This window comes from Ambystoma mexicanum, chromosome 12 (assembly GCF_040938575.1).
Source record: "Ambystoma mexicanum isolate Mex_15411 chromosome 12, UKY_AmexF1_1, whole genome shotgun sequence".
Classification (NCBI taxonomy): domain Eukaryota; kingdom Metazoa; phylum Chordata; class Amphibia; order Caudata; family Ambystomatidae; genus Ambystoma; species Ambystoma mexicanum.
Genome location: NC_090936.1, coordinates 1100649331 through 1100666616, shown reverse-complemented (window position 1 = coordinate 1100666616; position 17286 = coordinate 1100649331). Strand labels below are relative to the sequence as shown.

The following is a 17286-nucleotide window of genomic DNA, read 5'->3' as shown; positions in this document are numbered from 1 at the left end:
AGGTCTATTGCAGTGAACACCTGTGACCCCTGGATCTGGGCCAGCCCTTGGTCAATGTAGGGCAGAGGCCATCGGGAAGTATGGACCCGTTTGTTGAGCTCCCTGAGGTCGGCACAGAGTCTCCACTGGCCGTTTGGCTTTAATATTCCCAGCACCGGATCATTGAAGGTGCTGTGGACGGGACGGATTATTCCCCTGGACTCAAGGTTCTTAATTATTTCAGTAAGGGACTCCATTGATGTGAGAGGCAAGTGATATTGCTTCACAAACACTGGAGTCATGCCAGGGTCCGTGGGGATTGTTGTTGTGTGGATGTCAGTGCGACCACAGTCATATGAGTCTACCGCAAAGAGATCTTGGAAATCCAAGAAAACTTGCTTCAACTTTTGCTTTTGTTCCAGAGTCACACAGGCATCAGCTAGGTTGACTCTCTCTTCCACCATCTGCCTGAAGCCTGGAAAGACTTCTGGTTTGGCTATCTCCGCGGCCTCCTCCAGCTGGGTGGAGAAGTCCCTGGTCAGAGTGCTGATTTGGACCGGAGGCTTCAGGTGGGAAAGGCAGCCCTCATGGACCTGGAAAATCACCTCATCCCTCCTGAAGTCACAAGTCACATCTTCCTTACCATAGGGGCAGGAAGTGTACACCAGGAAGTTCCCCCCATGCCGGGTAAAAATCCTGTCTGGTGTCGTATTGTCATCACTGTGACTGTCAAAGCAGTCCTTGGGGATTGGCCCTAACAGTTCATTACCTAAATCAATGGAAAAATGTCGGTCATCAACCGCCATTCCAATAATGGTGCCTACGGCTAGAGTAATACTCTTCAAGTCGGTGTTATCCACCTCTATTAGAATGGTGTCATGTTCTATGTTGACTAATGGAGTTGGGTTTACCCCCAACCCTTGCTGTTGGAGAGAAGCGTTTAGATGTATGTAAGCATCAGGGTTTTTCAAATGTTGTCCTCTTTTAGCTTTCACTTCCAGGGAGAATTGTCGGGTCCTTTCTGGGATGGTGACTTCCTCTTTGATCTGAATTTCAACTGCATAAGGTAGCAATTGAGCTGACCTAAATGCTTTTTCTGGATCATCAAAGCCCATGGGATTATCCGCTAATCGGGACCAAGCTTTGAGGTTTATTAGGTCCAAACTAATGGCACAGCGATTGAGAATGTCACTGCCTAAGTAAAAAGCGGCAGTGACGTCTCGCACGACCCAACAATTGTGGACTATGCTCTTGTTGCCAATGGAGATTTTGAGCATACACCTGCTTGGCAGGAGATGTTTGGAATTGGGTGCTTCCAGGTCCATTTCCCATTTGTCTATCAGTTTGAATGTGGGAATGGCTGGATCTTTTGGGAGTTGGCGGAACATGGCTTCGCTGATGAAGCTCTTACCGTTGTTCACACACACTCAAGCGAGAACAGAGTCCTTCCCATCATTTACCTGGACAGGGATGAACAACTGCTCTCCAATTTGCCGAATATCAGCCAGGCTCTGAGCTGATTTCACATCTTTCTGGACTATAGGAGTGGGAGTTTCTGATTGTGGATTAGTATAGAATTTCAGAGTGTTTCCTTCCAGCGTGGAATACCACTTTAGACTGGAATGAAGGTTGATTTTCAGAAATAGAGAGGACCCTCCATCACCAGTCTGTTGTCCTACTGCTATTACCGTCACGTCTGGAATGTGGCTATTCTGGAAGTGAAATTCTACTTGGTCAGATTTTTGTTCAACCATGTGGCAGGTGCCGTTTAAACTAACATGGTTGACACTCTGTTTTAATTTTATTGGTCGGCTAGTCTGGGTCCAGAGGACCTTGTTTACGCAATCTATTAAGGGTGACAACCTTCTCAGGAAGTCATTCCCTAGTAAACAAGGGGTGCCCTCTGGAGTCACAACTATGACCGGGTGTTTCAACTTGTGTCGCCCAATTTTAATGTCCAAATCTGCCGTCCCCTCGACGGGAATTTCCTTCCCGTCAAAGTTCTGGAGTTGTCCAGGAAGAGAGGTGAGAGGAATTTGGTAATTCTCTCCCCTTCCTGCATTCAGTTCGTCAAAGTCCCTTCTGGACAGAAGGGTAGCTTGAGATCCAGTGTCCACCAGTGCCAAAATTGTACCCTGCCCCTGTACTTGTACCGGGGCATGGTATCTTCCCTCCTTCTCCTCAAGGGGGCACAGATAATGCACATTTTTGGACAACTGGTGGGCTAACTTTCTGGTTTTGGACATTGCTAGCGAAGAGATTTGGGCAGAATTCTGTGGAGAGCCTTGGGAATCTGAAAGAAAAAGTTGGCAACTGGAGATCAGAGCCATTGTGGGTTCCCCTGGCTCCGGTTCTGGGCTACCCCCCCCTTTATGGAGGCAGTCATCAGGATGGGTTTGAACCAGGGGATTTTGGTATTGTGGGTTCTGGGATGTGATGATGGGCGGCGGTAGCTCAGTCTCCACATCTCCCCAGTCTGGATTTGCATCCCTAGGGACCCATTTTTCTTTGGGAGGAGTTCCCCCCTCTCTGAAGGAGAAGATCCTTTTCCCAGGATCCTCTGAGGATCCCTCTCCCTCAAATTGGAAGATCTGTACCTCCTCCTCAAACTGTGTCTGTTTGGGTCTTTTGTTTCTCCTACCCCCCCTCTGCTCCTTAGGAGGCAGACTTTCAGGGGCAGGAGATTTTGTTTCCGGTTCCTGGGTTTCCAGGGGCTGTTTACAAGTGAGGAAGGAAGCTTCCTCCAAGGCTTTACACCCCCCTTCCCCTTGTGCCTCCTCCCTGGGAACCGGTGAGTTATCGGGGTGCTGCCCCCGTCATTGTTCTGGGGCACCAGGTCCAGAGTTGGGTGCGTTCTGCGCCGGCATGCCGATCTGAGGGTTCTGCTGAGCCCTCAGTATGTGACCCAGATCCCGCGCCATGTTTTGAACCTGGCGCTCTAACTGGGAAACCCGCTCAGGCTGATACGGGGCCCTGTTTTCTCCCCTGGGCTGATCCCGGGAAGGGTAGCTATCCCTTCTTTGGTAGTACCCCTGGTTGGGAAGATTTGGATACCCCTCAACCCTTGGCCTCCCCTCTCCCGGATTCGGTTGTCTGGGCTCAGGGAATTGGGGAAAGAAGGGTGGAGGATTTTGGGGCTGGAAGTTGGGTGGATACCTGGGGAAGAAGTTCTGCCCAGGGTTTGGTGAGTTTCTGCCCTCCTGTGAGAAGTTGGGAGGGAAGTTCTCTGGGTTAGGTGCTTGGCTGGATCCCCCCCTTTGGGCTGGAGGAGTCCACACATAACCCAGGATGGGTCTGTTTCCCTTGTACTGGGGGCTTACATAATCAGGAGAGCGAGGGACCCCATTTGTGGGGCTGCCTTCCTGGCTCCCTGTCTGTGACTGGCCCGAGGACCTTCTGGGCCTAGCATTATTAGGTGCAGGTAGGTTTTTAGGCCCCCCCATCTCCAACTCTAAAATGGGGGCGACCTTTACCTCTGCCACTTTGGCAGCAGCAGGGGTGTTGTTGGCTTTGGGGTTTTTGGGCGCATTATTTTTATTTTCTATTGGCTTCTGCACCTCATAGATCTGGGTCGCCTGTTCAATGACCCAGTCTAAAGATCTTTTCTCGTGAAAATCCCTCACGAGCTGGGTCATTATGTATTTGGGCAAGGCATGGAAAAACGTATTAATAAATTCTCTGCTATCCGTGCGCACCCTTCTTGTGGTCTGTGCAAAAGCACGCTTTAACTCCTGCACAAATTCTTGTGGGGCCTGATCCTCCCCACGTTGTAAATTGTAGGCTGCCTTGCGAGCCTCTTGAGGATTTCTATTAGTAGAAAAATGTTTCAAGATGGCCGCCTTATAGGTGGACCATCTTAAATGATTTTGGTCCTCCAGCCCCGCAAAGAAACTGGAGTATTCCGGGGAGAAGGTCCACTTTACATATTGAATACAGCTTTGGCTGTCCTTCAAATGGAAAGTCTCCATCATTTGCTCAAACAACTCTAAGTGCTCCCAAACAGAATACTTGGCGTTCTTATGATAAGGCGTGATGACGCTCCTGATTGCCTTAATCTGCTTTAAGGGGTCCTTAAGCAAGGCCCTTTTTGTCTTATTGACCCTTTTGGTCCGGGTAACCCTGGTCCATTCATCTTCTGACTCAGAGGCACTGCTCCCAGAGGTTCCCGTCTGTTCTTCCAGGTTTTCCCGGATTCTGCGAGCCTGGGAATGGCTGGGAGAATGTGGGGACCTGGTCTCCTGTGTGCTGTACCGCTCAGAGGAGTCTTCAGATCCCTCCTTGCTGCCAGGATTTGATGGGTACCCCCCCCACTGACCTAACTGGGCAGAGGTTTTCAGGATGCCCTTAATGGGCCTACTCTCCTGGGGTTCCCCATCAAATTGCACTGTGCTTGGGTGCCCATACCCGGATGCCCGCCCATCCATTCCTGGGTGTTACTGGCCTATGAGCCCCATGCTTCTGGCTGGATAGTAATCTGCCATCCCTGTGGCCCTGTGCTCATGTGCGCCAGGGGACATGGGGGTGGCAGAGTCCAGGGACTGAGAGAGATAAAGGCCTCTGGTACTAGGGCTCCTGGGGTTACGCTCAGGGGTTTCTCTTTCCCAGCGAACCTCATCTCTATCCGCCCCTACTCTGTTGCAATGCAAGAGCCTGCGCCTTAAGTTCCTCAGTTAAGGCCTTACTAGACTCTATCAGTCTCTCCTGCATCGCTACCTGTTGTTGGAGTCTATCATTGTGCTGGCAGAGAGCCTCATTCTCTCTCTGTGCCTCCTGATTGGTCCTGGAGCACTGGGCCAGTCTTTGCTGCAGGAGGGTTACCTCCTGAGCTGTGTCCCTATTGGCCTGCTCATTTCTTGCCAGAGCATCCTCCACCCTCCTGGTTTGTTCTAACAAGTTCTGGTGTTCTTTTTGGAGGTCACCCAGCCCCTGGAGGGCCAAGTGATTTTCTTCTGTTTTTCTTTTTAAATGGCAGACTTCCTGGCCTAAGGCGTCTCTTTCCTGGCTAAGAGCCTGCATTTGTGCCGCCAGGTCGTCCCTCTGCCTTTGAAAGGCACCAGCTTTCTGGCATTCTTCATCAAACTCTGCCTTGGTATCCAGGTCTTTCAAAATCAGCTTGTTGCTCTCTGCCTTCACTCTATCTAGATGACTTTGCAGGGTGACTACCTGCTCCGTGCATGCCCTGTTAAAGTCTAATTGTTGCTCCAGCTTTTTCTGGCTCTGCAGTAAGGAGTCCAAACTGTCTTGGTGCTCCTTCTGCAGGGCCAGAAATCTAGTATCCTGGTCAGCCTTTTCCTGTTGCAGTATATCCATGTCCTCTTTTATTTTAATGATATACTGCCTACTATCATTTTCTGACTCCTGGCTCCTCTGCAGCCTCTGCTCAGAAGAGTCCAGATCAGATTGGGCCTTCTGTAATGCCAGCAGTTGCCTACTCGCCAGATCTTGGCCTTCAGCACATTTGTCCTGCATGGCTCCCATATGTAAATATAAATATGCCGCTACCCTGGCAATCTTGTTGTGCTCATCCTTGGCCTTAGAGGACATATATAGTTCACTCAGGGCCACATGTAAGGGACCCTGGTCTCTCCATATATCTGACCCTGTTTCCGTGATCTGGGGTGCGATTGCTTGCAACCAGACCATCTGGTCCTGATGAGTCCACTCACCTCTCACAAATAACTTATGTAAGAAGTGCTCTCTGGCTATTTTCATGTCTACTAAGGTCGTCATTCTAGAGATTTGTGTTCCTTCCTGACTTACAGAAGTTTGTATTTTATTTTTGCAAAACAGACCTTTTCCTTAGAGCGTTCCTTTGAGGAGTGCTTTACAGCGCAACACAGCGTGGTGATCCGACCGGATATGTGTATCTGGTCAGCTGGCACACTGTATTAATCTGCACAAGTGATAGATCTAATCCGGAATCCCCGGCTACGAGCCCCCAATTTGTAAGAGGATTCAATTCAACACTACAGCTAAGTCAATGCCTAGTTTGGGATACTGAATGGAAACCCTTATTGATATATCTTTATGTCCAGTTCCTGCGTTCTGGATGACTAGCCCTATATAACACCCCTCTCTTGGAATCCCCCTGACCCCACTGAGCCAAGAAGTAGTTCTGTTTTGCAAGTTTAAAAGGTTTATTTGATAATTTAAACTATCGATATATATATCACACTTTATAATAATTAATAATTGAATATCACACTTAATCTGAGCAGTAATCAATAATGGATAGTCTGGCACTAGCACACTTGTGAATAGGAACAGAAGAATGAGGTGGTAGAGAATGCTTTATATAAGTTCAGATGGATGCAATGTTGAATGAAAATGCAATACAGAAAATACTCAATATGATTTCTACAAAACAATGTAATCACTTTTCTCTGGCAATCCACTCCCCCACTTTATGCAATGCAAGGAAATGGAAGGAAAGCACACAGTTCTCAGAAATGCAATCAAATGTAATTCAGTTCACCCCAGCAAGCTTAGACTACAGAAGTTTGAAACACAGGCCCAAAATGCTTTTATATGTGATAGCAATATATTGGAAAATGTGCTAAAATGATTTTAATTCCCTCTGGAGGTTCAGGTGAGGATTAGTTGGTTTAAATTAGTTCAGGCTTACTTTAGCAATGTTCTAGGAATGATTGGCAGGTTAAACGAATTTTTGGCAAATGAAAGCAAGGAAGCTGCTGTTTTCACACGTGGAGAAATTTGCAAATCGCGGTAAAATTCGCGAGTGCGTTTTTCGCGATTGCGGCAAAAGTATAGGGAATAGGAATGCGGTCCTAGGATCGTTGAAAAGCCAAGATTCCCAGCTTTCAGAGGAAAGTTACTTTTAGAAGTTCAAAGTGACAAGTGACAGCTAGCAACTAGAAAATGACAGGTGACAGCTTTGCAAAATGACAGGTGACAGTTAGGAGGCAGTTCTGGTTAGATTAAAATAGATTGAATTATATTATTTTAACTAAGAGATCGGTTCTGCACAGTTCTGCTAGGTACTCACAATATATTTAGAAATAGAATGGGCCTCGCCACGGATCTGGTCAGGATTTCTTCACTCGCCACGGACGGTCTCTGCGCACAGCGTCTGGGTCAGCTCTCTAGTTCTGCGAACAGCGGTCTGGGTCAGCTCTGCTCTGCCTCTGGTTCTGGATACTGCTCTGCTTTCTCTGGGTACAGCACTGCTTCTGGATCTTTCTGCACAGCTTTCTCTGGACCCAGCGCTGATCTGCACGGCTCCTGGATGCTGCTATCGCTGTTAGGTTTGCTGGATGCTGAGGCCCACTGAGAAGAGTTCTCAGTTTGTGGGTTTAGGCCCTTGCTTTGAGTTCTGAATCAAGTTCTTTGGAGTTTTAAAGTCTAAGTGTTGAATCTGGTATCTTCTGGATGTTGTGTGGTCCGACAGAGCGCGTTGCAGCAAATGGAATTGAATGTCCCTATCTGTCCTGACTGTCTGCTTTTATGTGTTTTGAAAGTGGGTGTGTGTGCAGCATCACTAGCCAGCCTCTCTCTCAACTGCCCATTGGCCCAATTCTCCCCTCTCCCATCATTGGGGAAGGAACTGTGAGTCAGAGTGATGCTGTAGGTTTTATGGGTCAGAGGATCCTCCCCTGGTCAGTTTGCCCACAAAATCTATATTTGATCAAAATGCACACTTCATAGATACACAGTGGTTTGAAATTACATGCACCCATCATGCATTTACTGATGGTAGCCCCTGTTCAAACTCTGCTCTTCCTGGGGGCTTGCATTCAGAAATGGCAATATTTTGTGCTTTTTAGTGGTTTTGCAACATCAGATTTTTCTCCAGATTTGTACACATGTACACGGCCTGTCCATAGATACTCCAGTAAATTAACATGTCTCTAGCTTAAACACAGAGTCTGTAGTATACATAAATAGCAGGGTTTTGCCCCAGAACATCACACCAATTGGAGTTTGGGCTTGAATTGAAGGTACATTTTTTAAATTAAGGCTCTCAAAGTTATACATTTCTGTCATTTGATTACAAAGAGTTATCAGTGTTTCTGTAAAATATATATTTTGCTTTCAATTCAGTTCTCAGAGTGTTGGAGTCCGCCTCCGAGACTTGGGTGGGTCAGTCACATGTGTCTTCTGGCAGGCAGGCCTTTGTTGACAGGAAACAGTCAAAATCAACATATCCTATTCAATTGCAAGAGCCTATTGTGTGGTCTCCAGGAGGCTCCCAGCCAGTCTGCCTTCTATCAATCAAGAGGTCATGTGAGATTCTAACTCCTGGTGTGAATCTCTGGAGGTGAGAGGGTTTCCCAGGCTTCAGGCCTCTGGGAACAGCAGGTGGCTAATTTTTAATTAAAATGCAGCCTTTGAAGTCAGCTGAGTCAAATCCCTTTGTCAGCAACTGCACTCAGTTCTCCTGTCAGAGTTTAGACCGCTAGCGCCGCCTTGAGGATTTTGTTGGTACTGCATGCAATTTTGGGATCTTTCTTGGATTAATGCATTCTAAACAGGAATGGTTCTTACATGGTAGTAAATAATCCTTGCTTAACATTGTTTTGATGAGGCTCCTTACAGTAAGATGGTTATGTGGAACCCCACAAAAGGGTTGAATCTTTAAAGTGGTCCAATGAGCCACGATTTCAGCAACTTTTTGACATCAGTAACAGTGGATTTTGTTAACAAAGATCTTTCTTTACACTGGTGGGTGGCAAGTTAGGTAACCATTTTGGTGTGCGCACAAACTGCGTGGTTCTCCTGGATTCTGGCGCACTTGTGGGCTTTTTGGCCATCTTGGATTTTCTAAGCCCACAGCACCAAATGTTGCAGCATGATAGCTCAAACGTGGGTCAGGACACCCAACATCGTTCAGCCGATCGTTGCCCTCTTGAAGAAAGACACCCCCTTTATCTGGTCTATACCGCAAGATAAGGCATTCCAACGTTTAAAGTCAGAGTTCACGCAAGCCCCCATCTTTGCCCAACCCGACATAAATCGGCCATTCCTAGTGGAAACGGATGCCTCTAACTACGCCATAGGAGCGGTCTTGAAGCAGGAACTTGAAGATAAACTGGAGCACCCCATTGCTTACCTCTCACGAACCCTGACTCCCAGTGAGACACATTACTCCGTCCTGGAAAATGAACTGTTATCCATCCGCCAAGCCTTCACTGAATCGCAACATCTACTTCTGGGTGCTAGATATCCAGTTCAGGTCCGCACGGACCATCGGAATCTTTAAATTCTACAGTTGTTGGAGTGCAGGAACAGTCGTCAGGTGCGTTGGGCCTACTTCTTTGCCCAGTACCAAATCCCAAATCACTCATGTTCCCGGATCACAAAACCTGATTGCTGATGCCTTATCTCGACGTCCTGACTATGTAACTACTGAAGACAGGGCCTATCCTAAGATGTTTCCCCACACGATCTTTGTAGCTCAAGCAGTCAACCTCCTGGAAGAAATTCAAGTGCAAACCCAATCCTCTGACCGCTGGAAGGATATTTCAAGGAAAAATCCATGGAACCTAAGAGTTAAGGAAGGATATTTATTCAAGGACAATGCACTGGTCATTCCTACACAGAAATTACAACAAAGAATAATAAACCTCTGTCATGATACCCTTCACTCCGGACATCGTGGCATAACCAACACCCTCCGTCTCATACAAAGACACTTTTGGTGGCCTGGAATGAAGACCAACGTACAGCAGTACATCAAAGCTTGTACTATCTGCAGTCAAAATAAACATGATAACAAGAGACCGACGGGTCTTCTACTGCAACCTACACTGCCAACAAGGCCATGGGAATTCATTGCTACAGACTTCATTGTGGAATTACCACCTTCCTGAGGATACACAACCATCATGGTTACCATGGACTTGTTCACTCATATGGCTCATTTTACACCCCGGTGTAAGCTACCATCCTCGTCGGAGCTTGCTGGAATCTTCCTGGAACACATTTTCTGTTTACATGGACTTCCTTCCTAGATCATATCTGATCGAGGACCTCAATACGTCTCTCAATTCTGGAAACATCTCTGTCGCATTTTGGGAATCCAACGTGCCCTCTCATCTGGTTATCATCCCCAAACCAACGGGGCCACAGAACGTGATAATCAGACCCTGGAGCAGTATCTCCGATGTTTCTCTACCAAGGTTCAGGATGACTGGTCGCTCCTGATACCTGTGGCTGAATTCGCCTACAACAATTCCGATCATTCAGTACTTAAGACCAGTCTCTTTTATTGTAGCCAAGGTTTCCATCCATCGGTTCTAACCTCTGTTCTCCTCATCCTACACCAGTACCTACTGTCGACTCCTGGATAGAAACCCTCATCAACGTACACCAGGAGGCCAAAGAAAACTTAGAGAGGGCCAGAACACAGACTAAGAGTTATGCTGATTCCAAAAGAAGACCAGGTCCTTCTTATGGAATTGGTGATCAAGTCTGGTTGTCCTCGAAATTACTACCCCGACATCTACGGCCAAACAAGTTGGCCCCTCGGTACTATGGTCCATTTCCTATCAAGGAAATTATCAATCCAGGTTCATACCAGATCAGACTACCAGACTCCTGGAACAAAATTCACCCAGTATTTCACACATCCTTATTAAAACCCTACACCCAATCCTCCCGGAAATCCTGCCGACCTCCTCCTCTGCTGGTCGACAACCAATTGGAATATGAAGTATCCCGAATATGTGACTCCAGGTATAAACGGGGTCAGCTTCAATACCTGGTTGAATGGAAAGGATATCCTCCTAGTGAAAGAACCTGGGAACCACTTTGTAATCTCAAGGTCCCTCGACTGCTCAGAAGATTTCACCTTATACACCCAGGCAAACCCAGAGGAACGGGTCTTCGGAGGAGGCATGCTGTCATGAACTACAGAATACGCCCCTTTTGGACTTCCAGGTCCTTGTCTCAACGGGGCTTACACTCCCTTGTACTCCCAACATGGCCGTCCACTGTGAAACACCTTCCTCGCTCTACACCTTGGACGTAGCGTGTTCTATTAATAGACCACAACTCCCGCGGCTCCGTGCGTCTCAATGCTATTGCGAAGTAGCGACCAGACGTGTGCTCCGTAGTTCACGGTATTGTTTTCCTTGCTTCTTTCCAGCCAACCCCATTCCTAGTCCCTTTCCTTCCTTTCTTGATTCCTGGACTCGTGTGCTATTAGCGCACTCTGTAAATTTCCCGGATTCCTGGATCTTTGCATCCCGGAACGCACCCTGGAGTCGGAAGAGACTTGTGCAGCCTTATTCAAGACTCGATCCGTCTGCAGGAAGGCATCGATCAAGAAATCCAGCAAAGATCGAACTCAGGTGAGAAGGGGGGAACTCCTTGACAATGGCTGGAAGAGGAAGGGCCATTGTCTAATCAGATGGCCGGAACAGCAGGAGAGAATTTACTTTCTCTTCCAGTTGTTCCAGGCCCCTCTCCCAGTGGTGCCATTTTTCTTTCGTTTTGTGATGTGGGGCGTTAACAGGGAGCCTCTCCCTGTCGTCTCCCCACCACCCCTCAACCCCTCAAAACCAACGAATCCCCTTCCCGATAATCTCCCCCCTCCCAACTTACCTGCGGGTCCGGAGCTTTGATCTCCGGTCCCTCTGCGCCTTCCAATCCTGGCTGCCACCATAGAAATGGAAAAGGGACTTGCTCCATTTTCCCTATGGCGGCATCCATCTTATTTCACTTTTTTTCCTTCCCTCTGGAAATTGGCTGCACAAGCAGCGAATCATCTAATGGTGAAAAAAAATTAACATTTGCACCCCGGATGAACCCTGGGGTGCGAATGGCTTTCACCCCCCATGGCAGGGGTAATGACATGGCCTGTAACAGCAAACAGCCCAAGCCGAGGCACTGGCATCGCTCGAGCCTACCATTCCTCGTGCTGGTGGGTCTTTACCGGCCTTGTCGCCCCACCCCCCCAGGTGGTGAAAGCCATTGTAGTATCTTCCTCTCTTCCATTGTATGTAGATGCCAAACAAATCTAATCTTGGGTTTAGGTGCTCCATCTGGTGCTGTAAGTACTATATGGAGTGAGTAATGTTGGGGTTCTGCGCCTTCATGGCAATCTCCTTCTGGTGGAACAATCTCCCTGCACAGTGGTATGTGGACGGCAGCGTCTGCATTTGCTAGCCAAAATATTCTTAGCATGGGCCTTACGGGGCAGCGTATTTTGATTGTATGCCTTTATACCATTCTCACATCAATGGATGATATCCTTATTGTATGGCAAGATGGATGTAATACCTTAATACATACCTTTCTTTTGTTTCCAGGGCATGGAGTTAGGAAACTATGTGGATCTTATCAGCGTGATCTCATGAGCCTGTGCAATAATCAAGAAAGTAAGATTTCTCGACTTTAGCAATATTTTGGGTTGATGGAGGCGGTGGGGCATTGCATATGAATATGAATCGAATGTCTTGCAAACTGGGATATTGGGTTGCAGGATTTAATACACATTTCCCTTTTATCAGCGATCTTTTTGTCCTTAGGTATGTGATTAATAGAATTATACCTGCTCTCCTTATACTATGGAGTGGGAGACTGGATCATATTGCAACAGTGTGCTGAACCTGTGTAATGATCAAGGAAGTAAAATCCCCCCCACACTGGATACACCGCGGCTGTTTGATTGTATGCCTTTCAACTAATATCCCTGTGGTGTAAAATCTACTTAGTGTGGGTTAGAAGAGTTCACTACCCTGGAATTTGCAGGAGAATGAATAAGGGCGTAACATGCGATACCGATCTAACACCAGACCTAGACACAGCTATTAACACACAGCAAGGAACCAAGTCCACATACAAGTAAAAGTGGCTTGTGTTAGGTAGAATGTGAGAGGTAAAAATCATAATGTCCAGAAAATACACATTGTATGAAATATTTAAATTAAAAACTAGATTTAGTAAAAATAAAACTATAGTTAGTAACTTGGATAACATTTATACAGGCGACCAATCATAATTTAGGGTACAAGCTTCAGAATAGAATTTTATTCTAGATGAGTATACAAGTTAATCTTTGGTAGAAAAAATACTTAGGAGCTGAATCACAAAAAAGTTGCCAAAACGTACATCTGTTATATGCCTTGAAAGATCTATTTTATTTACAAAGCAGCTACTACAAGCAACTCTAATATACTACTGACTTACATTATATCTGGAGTAAATCAGGAGTAAGATGTATTCATAACAACTTCTTTTTGCATTAAATAACCCTCTCCAGCTTTGAATCGGAAGTAAGTCAGCGTTACTCATACTACACTCATTGTGAATAGAACAGCCTTCGATAGGTTTAAATCAGGAGTATGTCAGAGTGAATCAGGGTAACTCCTTTGTGAATTGAATAGTGCTCCCCTGGTTTAAGTCTGGAGTAAGTCAGAGCTGCTTTTAGTATATTCTTTGTGAATAGAATAGCCATCTCTAGGTTTAAATCGGGAGTATGTTACAGTTATTCAATGTACATTCAGTGTGAATCAAATAGCAATTTCAAGATTTAAATCAGGAGTAAGTCGGAGTGACTCATAGTAACTTCTTTGTGAATTTGCCACTGAGTATCTACAGAAGTTTTTGATGAGTCAAGTAACTCGTGAGGACCCAGGCTTGAAGAGGATGTAGCCAGCTAGGGAATTGGTTTCGCCCGTACGGCAAAATAACCTTGTACCTCAGGAGAAAGGTTCTTCTTTATTGGAGCTGGTGGCATCTAAAGAAGGTGCATGGTGATTTGATTGGTTAAGCATTTGCTCCTTGTCACTTGACTTGAAAACGTAGATTTTCTCCACGAAGTAGCTGGTGCAGAATTCATCCAATGAAGATGAGGCCTCCCGGGCTTGGCTTCCCAATGGTTCTTTCTTGGCCAGCTTCTACATTCATATACACAAATAGATGTCGTTACCCTGAGGTCTAAATCACAGGTTTGCACTGATTGTGTTTCCCAATTAGAATATTCAGATATTCTTTCTTGACAGATCGTATTAGGGAAGTCCATGATTGGTCTTACTTGTGCTCATATCTCCAAGACATCGGGGCACGTTTGATGCATCCAGCCACCCAGAAAGCTCAATGTTGATAGTGTTTTTGCTTCACTTAACCATCCACCTGAGGGCAGATTCTGCTACGAAATGTCAAAGGCAGATCCTAGAGTTGCGCTAGAGGAAGGAACGCTTAGCACACAACGTGCCCCTCCGTACCTTCTGCCTAGTGTGCTAAGTTGCAAAGGGCCTCCTGTATACTCGCTTCATTTTGACCTAAGCAAAATGGTTGAGGATTCTTCTGTCCATCTAATAAATCTGTTCAAGAGTAAGACGCAGAATATCATTCTCACCATTAGTTCCTCGGAGGAGGATCTGCTGAATCAGCCTGATAGTGTGAAATCCAAACTCTTTAGGCATGACTGGATGTTGACAATGGACGCTAGAAAATCATACTCTTCGTATTGTGAGTACGCCAAATTTCTTCAGAAAAAGGAACCTCTTTCATCGTATCTGATTCGTTTTCCGTGTAACAAAATACGAACATTTTGATATGCGTTTCAGATTGAACCCGCTGCCTTCTAGAGACTGAATGAAACACTGGAGTACATCGAACAACATAGGTACCCCAACGTATTGTCGCATTTGTAATTCCACAGGGTCAGTGGAAACGTTCCGTCATTGGGTTCTAGTTTGTCCTAACCTGCAACTTAGTAGAACTAGCTTTTATGAAGATCTTGACTGTTTTGATACAGAGTTTTCTAGGAATGTATTTTGGGCAAGATTGATGTGGGGCGAAAATGGTTCCTTAATTATGGCATTCAGTCATGTTTTAACTCATGTCTTAATTCGTTTTGTGTAATGTATATTGCCTTTAAAACATCTTTTTTTATTGATATTTTATGTATAAAGAAAGTGAACATTTTGTATAAAGTTTTCTTTGTAAACCGTGTCACAATAAAAAAGAAAACTAACACCCTAGATGAAAGCCAAGAAAGCTTTGCCCATAGAGCAGAGGTGTCAAAGGGATTGCCTCTTTAATGATTCTGCATCTGGAGCATGGTGTGTGTGTGTATGGTTTTGTTTGTACTGTGACATGTTTTGCAACGTTGTGCTAAGATAATGTGTTTTGTTCCCTTTTATCGTTGCCAGAAATGTTTACCTGATATTATTCTTTTGAACACACAAACACACACTCTCCTGTTGGACAATTCTCCATCCGTTTTATTTTTGATTCTTCCTGCCAAATTTCGATTTTGGTTCTGGAGGCCATTTTTGTTTTTAAGGAAGTTTTGCTGTTTTTTCGTTTGATCACTTTGTCTATTTACTTATTACCTGCCCCCTTCAACTTTTGGACATAACAGTCGCTTTGTAATACTGGCACATTATGATAAACCGAGTCATGTGGTTCTATTTTATTTCATGCTTTCTTATGCCACATTTGCAATACCATGTGTCGTTGGCCAAGCAATGACACCCAAGCCAGAGTATATGGATCACTAATGATGGCACATTGAAGAAGCCTGTGCCAAGAGTTGATGTGGGCCTGGGGAGAAAATGTAATGGACTTCTGGCTTTTGCTAACAGAGTTAAATGCAAATCCGTTGAACCAGTGGTGTAAATCTACAGGGTGCAGGTTTTAGCTGGTTCTCTGCGTTGCGCAGAAATCTGGGGCTCAGCTAAACCAAATGCCCTTGTAACCTTTTGAAGTGTTTACTACAGCTCTTTGTTAGTGCTCCAAATGCACCATTGCATATGGAATTAGGTATTTTATGTATTTCAGACCAAATTTCCCTCAAGCCAATTCTCCTCTGGATTCGTATTTAGTCTAGTGAGTTTCAAACGAAGTATCAAGAAGCATTGAAAGATGTTTTGTCCTACAACAAGGCGAGCTCCCTTGGGTGGTTTCAACATATAAGGGAACTTCTCTATACGTTGAAGTTGGAAGAGTTGTGGAATAGACCTGAAACCATTAATGCTGGATCAAACCAAATTGTTGTGGACGCCTACACTTATTACTTCTGGGGAGAGTATGTTACAAAATGCTTAAACCTATGAATGGGTTATGAGTATTTGTCCTACAAAGATTATTTTGCTATGGAGGGGTATCAGTCTCCTGTGGGAGATCTGCAGAAGTGATCTTTGTTTGCTAAGATGCGATTGGGCCATCTACCCCTTGCCGTGGTAAAAGCTAAGTGGGAGAGTACAAACTCTCCCATGTGTCCCTTCTGCCTCTGTGCTAGGGAATCCTTACAGCATTTTCTTTTTATCTGCCCCCAATATGATGATATGAGGAGAAGAAATGTGAAAGCTTGTATAAAGAATTGGGGAATGCTGACAGTGAGTGCAGCTGAACACTTTTGCAAAAGTGCCAGAACACTTGATGTTATTTTTGCAGTTTTTACCTTTTTATAAGTGCATGGAGGAGAATGATATGATATGATATGATATGGTATTTGTAACGCGCCTATACACAGGTGTTTCAAGGCGCGACGAGGCAGGGAGGGGAGGAACAAGGGGAGACAAAACAAACGATCCTACTAGGCCAGGTGTCATTCAGATCGCGCAAGTGCAGGGGTGGGGGAGGGGGGAAAAGTGCAAGGGGAAGGGGAGGGGGGGAAGTGCAGTAAAGGTAAGTGGCGTAAGTAATAAATAAAAAAGGGCCAGCTAGTGGCAAGTGCAAGGTAAGTGCAGAACAAGTGCTGGGGAAGGGGGGGGCTGTAGGGATACAGAGACAGTCCCGTAGTGCAGAGGGGTTCCAGGGGATCAGTGACTGGGACCAGGACCGAAGGCAGTTTAGAGTGGTCCAGTTGCAGGATCAGTGCAGTTTAGTGAAGAATTAATTAGCTGTTCAGCAGGGGAGAGGGAGAGAGAAAGCAGAAGCAAAGAGGAAGGTTTTGAGGTGCTTCCGGAACCGGAGGTGGTTCTCCTCAAGTTTCAGGGAGGCAGGAAGGCTGTTCCAGAGGGAGGCCCCTGCCGCGGAGAGAGATCTACCCCCAGCTCGTTGCTTCAAGAAACGGCTAACCATGAGGGAGTTGGAGGCGGATGAGCGAAGGGCTCGGGGAGGAAGATATTTGGGAAGAGAGAGTTGAAGGTATTTAGGACCCAGGCCCCAGAAGGCCTTGTGGACAATGCAGAGGGTTTTGAACTTTATCCTCGCAGCCACTGGGAGGCAGTGTAGAGATTTCAGTCCTGGAGAGATACGGTCCCTGGGCTTGAGGCCAAGGACAAGTCTCGCAGTTCTGTTCTGGATGAGTTGCAGAGGGCGGAGAGTGGAGGCAGGCAGATTAAGATAGAGGCTGTTACAGTAATCCAGCTTCGAGAGAACCAGGGCTCG

The 17286-nt window shown here is 46.0% G+C and overlaps 1 protein-coding gene across 4 annotated transcripts in view; it reads left to right on the top strand.

Moving 5' to 3' along the window:
* LOC138514280 (uncharacterized) overlaps positions 1-17286 on the top strand; it is a 314981-nt gene that overhangs the window by 57239 nt on the left and 240456 nt on the right. For all 4 annotated transcript variants that reach the window (XM_069629661.1, XM_069629659.1, XM_069629658.1 and 1 more), the window contains exon 2: positions 12252-12320. In XM_069629661.1, coding sequence (XP_069485762.1) covers positions 12252-12320 — 69 coding nt within the window. The remainder of the gene's footprint in view (positions 1-12251; positions 12321-17286) is intronic.